The sequence below is a fragment of the Trachypithecus francoisi genome, unplaced genomic scaffold (assembly GCF_009764315.1).
Source record: "Trachypithecus francoisi isolate TF-2019V2 unplaced genomic scaffold, Tfra_2.0 Lachesis_group2, whole genome shotgun sequence".
NCBI classification, from domain to species: domain Eukaryota; kingdom Metazoa; phylum Chordata; class Mammalia; order Primates; family Cercopithecidae; genus Trachypithecus; species Trachypithecus francoisi.
Window position 1 is genome coordinate 145415380 of NW_022681465.1, and position 14459 is coordinate 145429838.

Sequence of the window (14459 nt, forward strand, 5' to 3'; positions counted from 1 at the left end):
CATCAAAATGAGTTTAGCAACATCCCTACCTCCTGCACGCAGATGCCAGTAACATCCGCTCTATTGTGGCAACCAAAAACATCTCCAGACACTACCCAATAACAAAATAGCTCCTAACTGAGAAACACTGATTTAGAGGATTGAATGCTTATGGCCCTGCTTTTGGGGGGTGAATTGTCATTTCTTTACAAACAACTTATCTGATTCCTCAATCTAAATTAGAGCACCTATTTCTTTCTCTCATGAAACAATATACATCTCTTTGTAGCATCAGTGACAGTTTATAACAATGCATTTACTTAGAGACATAAGTGTCTTTCTTCCGTGTTAGCCTTGAAATTCTACCCCTTAATCTGTTTTGTTCACTCTGTACACATACTACCTAGTACAGTGATTGGCACTTAATAAATGTTTGTCAAGTGAAAGAATATAATTCTAAGATCTTTAATGACTTGAAACACAAAGCCTGACTTGGTTCAAAGAGGTTTTTCTTCTCAGGCTTATTTCAATCTATATGACAAAGCCAGTAAAAGAAGAAATTAGGGACATATTGAGGCTGTTGAAGGGTGTGAGCAGGGAAATCTCAAAATTATATTATTTGGATAGGATTCCCAGGGGGTTTTGGCGGGGTGCTGGTGAATGGCAGTTTCATTCTGGAAACAACAGCTCTGATATGTCACTGTAAGCCAGAGCCAGCCTATCACTCCTGCTTTCTGAACTCCATCCACCATTGATCCATGGAAGAAACAGGTTTTTTGACCAAAGCGAGGTTTAACGCTCCACTAATTCTTTGAGGGAAAATGCCCCGGAACCAGGAGAAAGATATCTATAGAAAATAAACATCAGTATAGATAGCACAAGAGGCCTTTAAATGCTTCTCTTCACATTTTTATAAAATGGAATTAAGATACATATTTTTTAAAATGAAAAATGACTGGCATTCTTCCTACTGAAAATGAAAAGTAATTTAATTTGTTAGTGGTTTATTTTATTTGACAGTCGTCGTACATACTCGATTTGGTTTGTTACACCGCATTACCCTTCAATAATGGGTACACACAATGCCAGACTCTGCCCCCCAGGTTGCTTTGATAATTGGATGAGCGTCCATATTGTTCAAGATTTTCATGACAATGAGGACAGAGCTATTTGCAAAACTCCTAACCAGGAGAGCTTTCAGCTTTTTAAGTTCTCAATAAAGTAATTGCTATCCAATGACCAATCATTCCCCTAGCTAGTTTTCCTAAGCAACCTTACGTTGTATAATCATGACTGAACTCCCTCGGTGGATGGAAGAGATGCTAAAACCTCATAGTCAATATAGAAAAGTCAGAAAATCTTCCCCAGACTATCTTTCAGAATGAACCATTTTTTTCTACAATTGGAAGTTAATGGTAAGAATGCTAAAAATAGCTACCATAGGGGCTGGAGCCAGACAGCCAATATCCAGGGACAATTCTACCCCTTGGCAGCCATATGACTGTGGGCAGACTTCATGACCTGTGTTGCTTCAGGAGTTACATCCATAAAATGACAATGATCTTAGTATCTACTTCATAAGGCCATTGTGAAGATTCAATAACATGATGTGCATAAGTGCTTAGCACAATCCTGGCACAAATCATGTCTCCATGAATGTTTCTTTGTTAGATGGTATGTGTCAATCCTTGTGCAAAGTTATCTTAACAGTGCTACTGAAGGTGTTACATATCCCCAACATTAAGGAAGGAAATACTGATATCAAGAAAGACTAAGCAACAAGCCCAAGGCCACATGGTTGGTAATTAGCACAGCCAGGATCCAAGCCCAAGTCCACATAACTCCAAAAATCCTCTTATACCATTCAAATTGTATGCTTGTGTACCTCTAGAATTTTGAATAACTATGTACTTTCCTGAGCGTTTTAAAGTAGGCAACTAAGCTTTTCCATTGTAATGTTAAATAATTGCAGAAAATGTGATTTCAGAGTATTTTAAACGTTAGCAGTTTAAAACTTTTATATCACCTTTTTATTGCAGCCAGTGGGATTTAAATACCTCATTACTGAATACTCATCAAAACCCACTAAAAGAATATGTGAACAAATGTTTTTAAGTCAGAAGCTTTATATTATTATTTTTTCTTCTTCAAACATCTATTTTTACTGCATTTCCCCTAAATCATGTTAAAAGCTTTTTTGATCATTTCTATAACAAATACAGATGTAAATAGATTTTTTCTTTTATGAATATATGACTGTAAGACTTTAAAATTATCTTCTGGGTTTAGTTGCTGCTTTGACTATTAATAGAACATAATACATCAAAACAACATAAACATATAATTCTGACAAATGATGACTAAATATAAAAAGTAAAATTTTATTAGAAATGCATATCGTAATGAGCTGGGGATGAGGGCGTCTATGGGGCCTTGATTAAAAGTATCATGCAGATGACCCTCTCAGAAATGTTTATGAATTGCATAGTACACCTTGGTAAGATTCAGGATAATTTAAGGTACATCTTCTATAGCTTTCTTTTGCAAAAGGAAGAAGGAGAACCTAGGCTGTGGGTACTCCTGAGAAGATCTGATTTTAGGAAGGAGAACGTGGAAGTTAGGAATGAAGAAATGAATTTCCTTAAAATTTTTTCACATAGTTCTTAGGAAGTCATCCACCACTACTGTTCCTAGGGGAACAGTATTCTCACTGAGGACAGCTGCTCTGTACCACGAAGCTGTATTCTTTGGAATTAGGATATTTACAGGAGGATCCAATGATCTCCCATTTTTATGACAACTCACTCCCTCTTCCTTGAAAATAGCCCCTTAGCTATTGGCTTTATCCCAAACTTATGGTAGTTGTTACTAAAAAGTCACGAAGGCTGTTTCTTGAAGGAAGCCCAGGGAAAAGGCAAGGTGATAAATTTGAAGTGAGGCTGGAATCTGGAATTTCCAAGCCCCTCTGAGAGATTTACTATCTAGTGCCTCAAGATGGGATAACATATTCGCCCTCAGGTTCTCCACTGGACCTCAAACTTGTGGTCCCAGAGCACCAGGGTCAGGGTTTCCTTATAACTAGGATGAGGTGGACACCCAGGACTTCTGTTGTCATCTTTGTCTTTTCTAGATCAAACAGCCTTCCCAAAAGGGGTGGTTTGAGTAACAAGAGGGAGGGGGTTACATATTGCCTACCTCCCCTAAGCTTCTCAAGGATACTCTGTGTGGCAACTTCTCAGCATGTAGTAGATGCTCAATAAATGTTTGTCAATGGCTTTATCTGGGGCCAGTGTGTGGTTATAACCTTCCTATGTGCAGTTCCTAATTGATGATACAGAATCCACCAAACCCCATGACCTTGATATATAGTCAGTCTAAATGTAGAGTAATCTCAATTATTTGGGGAGGGGAATGGGGAGTATCTGTTGAACACTAACAAGAGAGATGGAGCGAGTGTGGATTTATATTGATAGCAATTTTTTCAAAAGACCCTATAATGTTGATTATGTTGTACATATCACAATGAGCTGAGGACAGGGACATCTACGGGGCCTTGATTAAAAGTGTCATGCAACTTTCCCTCTCAGAAGTATTTATGAATTGCATAGTACACCTTAGTAAGATTCAGGACAAGTTAAGGAACATTTTCTACATCTTTCTTTTGCAAAAGGAAGGAGAACCTACTCTGTGGGTACTCCTGAGAAGATCTGACTTTAGGAAGGAGAACGTGGATGCTCCTTCCATAACATAATTGATTATGCTTATACGTAACAAGCAATGGTATTCAAAGGTTTGTCTGTTCACCTCAATGAGATTTGACCTAGAGTTACTGAACAGCTACAATCCATCCACATCTTACAGACAGACATCTCTCTTTTCTTCCTTCTCCATGACGTCATCTTTCCTGTTCTTTATCTCCTAAATGGCCATCTCTTCTCTCTTCTCCGAGTCTTGCCTTGAATCTGTCAATTGACTGGGCTGCTGGAGGTTGCCATGGTAAACACAGCTGTTGTTTTTTCTCTGTGAAAAACTCCTCTCATGAAGGTGCATTGAGGGGAGTCCTCCTGATGGCCTCCCTTTGCTGTGCCTTTTCACAGATGTTTTTTAAAGTAGAGGCTTCGCCGGGCACGGTGGCTCACGCCTGTAATCCCAGCACTTTGGGAGGCCGAGATGGGCGGATCACGAGGTCAGGAGATCGAGACCATCCTGGCTAACACGGTGAAACCCCGTCTCTACTAAAAATACAAAAAAAAAAAAAAATTAGCCAGGCCTGGTGGCAGGCGCCTGTAGTCCCAGCTACTTGGGAGGCTGAGGCAGGAGAATGCTGTGAACCCAGGAGGCAGAGCTTGCAGTGAGCTGAGATCCGGCCACTGCACTCCAGCCTGGGCGACAGAGCCAGACTCCGTCTCAAAAATAAATAAATAAATAAATAAATAAAATAAAGTGGAGGCTTCAGGGGCTTCCTGTTTTCTAGGGCTCTACTGTGCTTTAATTGCATGTCTCTAAAGCAAGGCACCGTGACCCGCCAGCCTCCACTTAGGTGTCATGGAAGATTGTGAAGAATGACTGGTGTGGTCACCAAATAAGCCAAATGACAGCAACATTCATTTTTTTAGTAAGTGGGTTCTGGGAAGTGAAAGATGATCTGGTATTTCCCAAGAGGAGAGGCAGGAAAGATAATAAGAACCTGGGGGAGGAAGACTGAGAGCGGGTGGGCAGAGACAGAAGGAATGGTGAGGGAGGATAGAGCACCGTGTCAGGCAGCTACTCACAGGTAGCCACTCACACCTCCCTGAGCTTTCCTCACCCTCACAGCAAAGATGCTGGTCCGGCCCTGACTACTGATCCAACATCTTCTCCAACTGTCATGCTTCCTTACTCACTCCTCTCCAGCCATAAAAGCTCTTTGCTGACAGGTACAGTGGCACGTGCTTGTAGTCAGCTACTCAGGAGGCTGAGGCAGGAGGATCACTTGAGCCCAGGAGTCCTGGGCTGTAGTGCCCTATGCTGATAGGGTGTTCACACTGAGTTCACATTAATATGGTGACCTCCCAGGAGTGAGGGATCACCAGGCTGCCTAAGGAGGGGTTAACCTGCCCAGGTCAGAAGCAGAACAAGTGAAAACTCCCATATTGATCAGTAGTGGGATCATGCCTGTGAATCACCACTGCACTCCAGCCTGGGCAACATAGCAAGACCCCATTTCTTTAAAAAAAAAAAAAAGAAAGAAAGAAAGAAAGAAAGCTCTTTGCTCTTGTTCCTCCTGTACTCTAAGCACACTCCAACCTCAGTGCCTTTGCATTTCCTGTTCCCCCTGACTGGAGTGCTCTTCCCCACAGAGCTGCATGGCTCCCTCTCTCACTTCATTCAGGTCTCTGTTCATACACCACTCCCTCAGAGAGGCCTTCTATGACCACCCCACCTCAAAGAGCACACCCCCTGCTTGCTAGTCCCTTAGCCAACTCAGGTTTTCCTCATGTACACATACACACAAGAACTTATACCCCGCAGAGTGTTCACTGTTGTGGCACCAGCCCCTATAACATATCTGCTATTGAGGAGGGATTTAACAAGTATTTGTTGAATGAATAACTAATCACTGACCTCACCCCAGAAGCACAGTCACCCATCTGTATGTGTATACCTTGCTGTCTCTCTGTCTTTCCTCTGAGTTTGCACAATGCTGGTCCCTCTGACTGAAGCCCAGTTCCCTCCCCTCCCCATCCCCACCTCTCTTTGGGGACCTCCCACTCACCCTTCAAGCCCTGCCTAGCTTCATAGTCTTCTCCTTTCTGAGGTCTGCCTTGGGATCCCCAGGCAGGACCCCTTTGGCTGATACTGCCTGGGCAGTGCCTGATGACCTCCACGGCAGTGCGATTGCCCTTGCTGTCTCCCTCCCAAGCATCTGAGTGTGCTTTAAGCGACTAAGGGCATAGACTCCTGAGTCAAGGAGTGGCAGGAGTACTAGGCCTGAGTACTCACCCTGCCTCAAACTCACTGCGAGCCTTCAGACAGCTTCACCTTTCTGCCTCAGCTTCCTCATCTGTGCAATAGGGATTGTAACATCTACCAAGTTAATCATAGGATAGCGACAAAAATTCACTGAGGAACTGCTGAAGTGTTTAAAACACTCTAAGCAGTCAGTTGGGAAGGGGATAGACTGGAGGCTGTGCGATTTGAGGTGGGATGGTCATGGAAGGCCTCCCTGAGGGGGTGACATTTGAGCAGGGGCTGATTGAAGTGACGGGGGAAGCCGTGCCACTCTCTGGGGGGAAGAGCTTCCCAGGAATATTACAACTGAAATACATCTCTGTAAGCTTTATTGCAGATTAGATTCCGGCTGCTCTTTTGGGGCTGGTACATTATTCGGTTGATATTCTAATGTAATACTGCGTGTCCAGGCAAGACACAGGACTGGGATGCATGTCCTTTGAAAGCAGCCTAGGAGAATGAGCTGAAACTCAACCAGGGTCAGAGAGGAGGGTGAAGCACCTGAGTCAGGGGACATCACTGAATTCCAGCTGCTCAACACAGAACCACCTGCAGGTAGGCCAAGGACTGGCCACTCAGAGGGCCAAGGACTGACCACTGTTCACGCGGCACGTCCCTTGTCTCCGCATTGGTCCTAGCCCCATCAACGACTCTGCCGAGGTGGCTCAGACAAAGTTTGAACTGAATTAAGACGTCCTGGCCTGATCTGAATTTTGTCTGGCTCTGCTTCTGTCATTTGACAAAAAGAGGTTCTGGTCCTGTGGAGGATGGTTCAGGCAGATGGTGTGTGGGAGCAGAAGTCCGGGATAGGAAGCAGAGACCTAGGCTGTGCAAGCAACCCTGGAAGGGTGACCATAGTGCTTCACCTCTTGGACCTCAATGTTCTCATCTGTAGATTTCAAGAACTGCCCTGGCTACTCGCTTTCACATTTTGCTTATCTACAGAAATAGTTCTTTCAGCATATTATTGAAGATGCAAGCATATAATACCAAGAATAATGAAGGAGGAGAGGCCTAGACACTATGGCCTCCCACTGTAAGACTCCCGCCACACACACAGATGATGTCCTACGAAGAGGCTCTAAGGGTCCCTCCAAGTCAAAATGTTCCCTGATTTGATGTCACATCCATACACCACAGAACCTTTCCAAAGTGTTAGGTTAAACCACATGAGATTGCTGATATCTGACAATTTTTGACTTGCAAAAATGGCAGTTTTGTATTTCAGCCTAATAGTTTCATTCACAGTAGTGGCTAGGTGTGCTCATTCAGGAACCAAATTAACTGGCTTCAGATCCCAACCCCCAGCTTATACTTTGTGTGACATTGGACTGGATACTCTACCTGCCTCCACCTCCCCTGTAAAATGGGGCAAACAGAGGAATCTAGCTTGAAAGGTTAGTTACTGAGGGCGCTGGAGGAGATAACACCTTGGAGTTGGGTGGGGCAGGGAGTCAGGGATTCTAAACGCAGCGACTGGCACAGGAAGCTCTCCATGTTATGTTTCCAGGAACAGCCTTAACAATTGCCTATGGGCCTGACTCAGGGAATAGTGTCCAGATCTTCTTCCTGCCTGGCCTCAAAAGGCCAGAGCAGAAGAAAAACACAGTCAACGTGGTTTCCTAATCAGTCCATCCTGTCCTGTTTGAACCACCAAACTTCCCTCTTTGTCCTTGTGAGGGGAGTCACTGGGCAGCAGACAAGCCTTTACGTAGGCCTGGTACTGATGTTGGAATACCACGAGCGGCATTCAGCTCTCCATTCCCCCTGTCTTATCTGGGCAAAGCATTAGAGGCTCCATCCCCAGATACCTACACAGAGCCCTTCCCCATTAAGTGGTACATCATGGAATATGTCAGCCTGAATTAGCAGGCAGGCCCATCACATTAAGCTGAAGCTGTGGGCTGGCAGTTCCCACTCTGTAATGCCTCTTATTCCTGGCTACATGCTCCCTTCCATGTCGCCACAGCCACAAGAAATCTCTACAGACAATGTACAGTAACCGAGAAGGCCCAGGGAAGAGTTTAGGAGGAGCCACAGGAAGTCCTGCGGATTCCATTTCTTTTGTGACCTTTGGGGTTCTGCTTTGAGCTCTGGTACCTCCTGACAGCAGAGGAACCAGGTAGCAACCAAAAGCTTCAAGTGGGGAGCTCCTTTGTGACAAACTATAAAAGCATGGCACACATTTCTGAAAGAACAGATGCCCTGTTCAAATACCGTGAACACCTACAACACCTAATTGAGGTTTCTTAACCACTGCACTACTATGAGTACCACTACCATTATAACTACCAGTAACTAGTTATTCCATAAATTCTCCTGGCAATTTATGTCACTTTCAGAGCATTTATCATTTCCTACCCTGTATGATATTTCAATGTGGTGTGGTGCAGTGGAAAGAACATGCACTTTCCAGTCCCCGAATTAAACCTGGCTATGCTTCCTATAGCTGGGCAACCCTGGGCCAGTGATGTAGCCTCTCTGTGCCTGAGTTTTCTCTTTGTATGAGTACCTATTTCACAGAGGTCTTGAAAGAATTACCTGAGATTATGTATGAAGAATGCTTGACACAGAGAAAATGGCCAATAAATATTTCGGTGTAGAGTTTCTGAGGACAAAGTCACTTTTTTATCCATCACAATGCCTTAACTCAGGCACGCCCTTAATTGATGTCCAAGAGTGTATGATCTTCCCTTTAAAAATTCTACTTCATTCGTCCTTTAACTTGTTTTCCATTGTACATCCAGACTGATCTAATCAAAATCTGGATTTGATTATACCACAATCATTGCAAATCCTTTCATTTTTTACCCTATTCACTTGGAATAATGGCAAAACTTTTTGGGGGGTGTTGCCTCCTACCTACCCTGTCACCTCATCTCTCACAATAGCTCCCATCACTACTTCTGTCTCAACAGCAGTGACCTATCAGTTTTTCACTCTTGCCTTGTTCACCTCTACCATGGGACCTTTGCACATCCCTCAGACACATTCTCCCTTCCACTCCCCTCCTGGCCTGGTTAAATCCCTACCCATCTTTCACATTCCAACACACTCACACATTCTCAGGAAAGCCTCTTCAGTTCTCCCTGAGCAGGTTAAATCCCTCTTGGCAGTATATCCTCTCTTTTGCACACCTAGGCCTTTTAATTATGTCTATCTCCCCTGACAAGAACAGGTATATGATGCCAGGACCTGTGTCTGGTTCTGCTCACCAGTTGAACCCCCCAGGACTTTGTGTGGCACTCAGTAAATATTGTTGAAAGAGTGGATAGGAGGATGCATTGGAGGTCAGATCATCTCAGCAAAACCCCAAACCACCCTTTGTGATAGTGAGGGCACAGGGAGCACGGTCCCTGTTTCGCAGACAGTGTGATTGAGCTCGAGCTCAGGAGGAACAGGTTCATTGCCCAGACCTCATAGCCTGTTGGTTAGTGGTGAATCTGATCAGAACCCTGGTCTCCCAGTCCCTGCCACACACACTTAAGCTATAGGGCCATTATCCATAATTGGGATGGGGGACCACAAAGACTTTCCCTCCATTTCCTAGTATTCGGAGGACCCCTGACACTTCTACAGCCACACCTCAAGTCACCTCTGGTTTCTGGGTTATCAAGTACCACATCTGTCTAGAATTCTGTGTTTCCTCTGAATCATTGATTTGATTTAAAAACTCCCTCATAGGTGAGTTAAAGTCCCTCAAGTCTGCACTGGGAGAATTCTTTTTTCTAAAACGTTATGTTATGTTGGTGAGGTGACTGAACTTCAGAAAAGTTAACTTTTGCTTTTCTTCTCCTCGCCACCTGGGTTGAAGCCAATCCAGAAGTCAAAGTCTTAATCTACCACCTGGTATCAAATCAGTCGGGGCTCAGTTGCAAGAAAATGATTTGCTTGAAAAGAAAATAGCTTTGGTTATTTTATTATCTTGTTTCTATTAAGGGACCACAACTGTGTTGTGGGGTTTTCTTTGTCTTTGATGTTTTTTTTAGTCTGTTCCCTCTCGGGCATTTGTGCTCTTATTCTCTTTCTTTGGAGCCAGTTCACCCAGAACGCAAAGGAGTAAGAGTGATAGGTCTTTGTTCATGTTTGCCAGAAAGACAGTCATGTGTGGGGAACTATTTAGCTGCCGATTCTCTGATCCACCAGAAAGAAATCATTTAATCATGTGTTCTCACTCACTCATTCAAGAAATACTTACTGAGAAGTTTTTATTTTTCAGTAAGGTGACCATATCATTAATGTCCAAGCTGGAACAGTTTTGCATGTAAAAGTGGACACTACCTGGTTCGCACTCTAAGGCAAATATAAACCAAGATTTTTCTCAGGTCAATCAGATGTCGTTGGGTTCCCTATATATTAGTGGCTGAATCTGGACTATTAGAGTCTTGGGTGTTGCTAAAGTTTCTCAAAATCCCCTTAAGGGTTAAGGACAAAGCCAGGAACGGGTGTAGGCTTCCAAAGGCATGAGATGAAAAGACATAAAAGATAAATTTAGCTTAAAGTTTAACTAGACATTTCTAAAATTTTCCCACAACTTCCTTTTTAAAATAGATTTCATGTTTTAAAAAAAATGGAAACATGTCTCTGGAAGGTAATGACTCCACAATGGAAGCCAAGTTCCCCTGAGATGAGGCTACCTGGAGGGGCTTAGAAAAATGTTTAGAATTTATAAAGAATGAGATTTCCCATCAGGGCTAAGTGATGCTGATATCTTTTGAAAGAGGAGGAACAGAAGGGAACAGGAACAGTGTGTGATTTGTTATTAGCCTCTTCTTTAACTTGGAGTTTCTTCAATGTGGCTATTATTTTGTGTGTGATAATAAATGACATTAGCATACACACTCTTTTCCTATGGAAGATCATTGGTTCTGAAGTGATTTGTTTCTCTTGCATCCCAGGTGCCTGTCCTGAGACCCATGGACCTGATGGTAGAAGCCACCCCACGAAGAGTATTTGCCAATGCACACACATATCACATCAACTCCATATCCGTCAACAGCGACTATGAAACCTACATGTCCGCTGATGACCTGAGGATTAACCTATGGAACTTTGAAATAACCAATCAAAGTTTTAGTATCCTTTCTTTGTGACCAAGAATCGACTGGCCTGAATCAAGAGTATTCAGGTACGAGTGGGCTTGGGGAAAATATGGAATAGAAATGCAACACCTAGCATTTGTGGAGAACTTGCCCCTTTTAAAATGTACTGGCACCTATGAGACTCTTTAATTATAACAATAAAATTAGGGAAATACTCTTATTACTAGTGGCGAGCCAGGGCTAGCTCTGGATTGGGACTCTGAATCAATTCCTTCGTAGGGAGGCATTTATATGCTATGAATTAAAATTAGAGGTGATTTTATCAACAATAGGATAAGACCCTAGAGTTCAGATTCTTTCTCTGTTCCTTTCTCTGTTAAAGGATTCACAAATCTGTATGGACTGCATGGACCATAGACATACTGGTTTCCATTGTATCATAAGAGTGAAAATAATAGTGGCTGATATTTATCAAGTTCCAAGCACTTGCACTGGGAACTTTAAGCATAGTATCACATTTTTTACCTCATTGAAGTATATTATGCATATAGAAAAGTACACATATTATAATTGTACAGTTTGATGAAATTTCACAGCTTGAACTCATCTATAACCAGCATGGACATCCGGAAACAGAACTTTACTAACAATTCTCAAGCCCCATCATGCCTCTTTATGTTAATAACTTCTGCCCCCAAGGACATATTTGATAAAACAACCCTGTAATGTAAGTATCATTATCTCCTGTTTAATTAAAATATAGAAAAGTCGGCTGGGAGCAGTGGCTCACGCCTGTAATCCCAGCACTTTGGGAGGCCTAGGTAGGTGGATTGCTTGAGGTCAGGAGTTTAAGACCAGCCTGACCAACATGGCAAAACCCCAACTTTACTAAAAATACAAAAAAGAAATTAGCCAGGCGTGGTGGCATGCACTTGTAGTCCCAGCTACGTGGGAGGCTGAGGCAGGAGAATCGCTTGAACTCAGGAGGCAGAGGTTGCAGTAAGCCGAGATTGTACCACTGCACTCCAGTCTGGGTGACAGAGCCAGATTCCATCTCAAAAATAAATAAATAAAAATAAAAAATATATAGAAAAGTCAAAAAAAATGCTGAATAGCTGGGCCAGTATTTTCACCCCCACTATGTTGACCCTCTATTTCATAGTAAAAATTGATCATTTATTGAATACCTATCATGTGCTCCATTCCTCACAAACTTGAGGCATGAGATTTATGAGGAATGGCACTGAACAACTCAGGCAACTGAACAATTGACCTAGGTATCAATATGGAGTTTTCTCTTCCACTTACCAGCCTCCCCTACTCTAACTCCATCTATCCATGAGCCCTGCCTCTAAAGTACATGTCAAATCAACTCATATATCCCTATCTCCACTCCTACCTACCTACACTAGCATAAGCCACTGTTGTCTCTCACTTCTGTGACTGCAGTAATCTCATCTGGTCTCCATTCACTCTTGCTCTTTTATACAGTACGGACCCTTCAACATGTAATTCAAATAACATTCCTTTCCTGATAAAAAAAAAAAAAACATTCCAGTAGCTTCCCACTGAACTCAAAATAAAATCCAAGTTATTTAACTCGGCCTATAAGATTCTGCATGATCCGGAACCTGTCTCCATCTTTGATATCCAGTCATATCACTCTTCCCTAATTCACTTTGTTTCAGCCAACTAATCACTTTTCTGTTCCTGAGTAAACCTTATTCTTCCATTCTTTGCATTTGCTGTTTCATCTTTCTAGAACATTTTGCCTCTAGCATTCACATGGCTAGTTACATGTCGCTACTCAGGCCCCAGAGGTACTTTTTCACATTAACTCTTAGTATCTACCGATAACTCTCTATCGCTGTTATCATCATGGTACCTACCATGATTTGAAATTTTTTTATTTATGTATTTTTGGTTTCCTCATATTAGGATGTAAATTCTACAAGAGCAAGGGTTTTGTATGAACTATTGCTATATTCCAGTATATGGAACACTCTGACACATAGAAAATTATTGGACCTGTCAAGTTCGAAATAATAGTAGGTCATCAAAGTAGAGCTATCCAGTAGACAGTTGATCATAAAATCTAACCTGGAAATTTAATTTTAAGAGTTATAGTAAAGCTCCGAAAGTTTGTATATAGAATAGACCCCATAATGGCTCAAACAAATAAAAGATTATTTTCCTGTAAAGTCTAATATTGATGATCCCCATCAGCAGGCAGCCTCCTCCAGTCAGTAATTTAGAAACTCGGGCCTCTTTCATCTGCAGCTCCCCAATGTTACCATGTTTATATCAGGACTGTAAAAGGGAAGGTCATGGAAGATCACAAGTGGGAGATTCCTCTAAGCCAGGCCCTAAAAAAGCATACATTCCATTGGCTAGAATTCAGCCGCGTGGCCACCTCTTACTGCAAGGCAGCCTGGAAAATGTAGTCTGGCTGTGTGCCCAGGAAAAAAAAGACCCGGTTTTGGTACACAGCTAGCTAGTCTCCACCACAGAGAGCACTCAACAGTCTCCAAGGGCTTTCAGGGAAGGCAGCTTTAATCAGGTAGTGGCAATTATGAGATATATTTGGAGGCAATGAGAACTGACCATCAGGATCACGCCTGGCATCTTTTGTTGATCACGGAACAGACTCCACATGCTGTCTGGGCCTGCCTACAGATTTTGCCTGGCAGTGCAGCTGCTAATAGAATGAGTGTGGGTGGTGGTTCCCTTTCTCTCTATCTATTCCAAGAGCCAGAAATCTGCTCAGGCTCAGCTGGCTGTCACTCTGAGCTTCTGCTTCCCCAGTCTAGGTGACATGTTTTCTGAATTTTGCCTCTAGGCCTTCAAGGGGGAGGGGAGTTTCTTTAGGCATTTTGGGAGACAGATGCCTTGGGGAGAATGCAAAGGGGAAATATTAATAGTGCAGTTTAGGTTATATTCTGCAGATGTGTGACAGACTGCCAGATGCTGGCATACAAATGAGACCGTGCCATTCACCCTTAAAGCAGCCATATGTAAAATAATCATTGTCATCATGAGAACGATGATAAGTGATATCTATATAGTTCTTTTTAACCAGACCGCCCTAAACACTGAGCCTCTCATCACTGAAGTATAGCCACCTCTAGGGTAGGAAGCGGCCATCTTTCAAAACAGCTTCAGAAAAATACCAGCCACCAGGCAGGTCTCATTTCCACAATGCCCCTTATTCACAAAGGAGACAGAAGAAACATGGTTCAGGATAGAATAATGTGGGATTCCCAAAGCATAGTGTGGCTACTACTGGGAGTGGTAAGCAACGTGCTTCTAAGCAATACATAGACTTTTTTGGTTTTTATATTGATGTATTTATTTAATGAATGTCAAAAAACACAACCATCATATCCTACAATTTCACAGATATTCAATATCTATTTAGATTACAAAGTAAGTATATGTAAAGTATTG

General features: G+C 42.7%; 1 protein-coding gene across 8 annotated transcripts in view; it reads left to right on the plus strand.

Annotated features, from left to right (window-relative positions):
* PPP2R2B (protein phosphatase 2 regulatory subunit Bbeta) overlaps window positions 1-14459 on the plus strand; it is a 331924-nt gene that overhangs the window by 263772 nt on the left and 53693 nt on the right. For all 8 annotated transcript variants that reach the window (XM_033180756.1, XM_033180754.1, XM_033180752.1 and 5 more), the window contains one exon: window positions 10869-11046. In XM_033180756.1, coding sequence (XP_033036647.1) covers window positions 10887-11046 — 160 coding nt within the window. In that variant the 5' untranslated portion in view covers window positions 10869-10886. The remainder of the gene's footprint in view (window positions 1-10868; window positions 11047-14459) is intronic.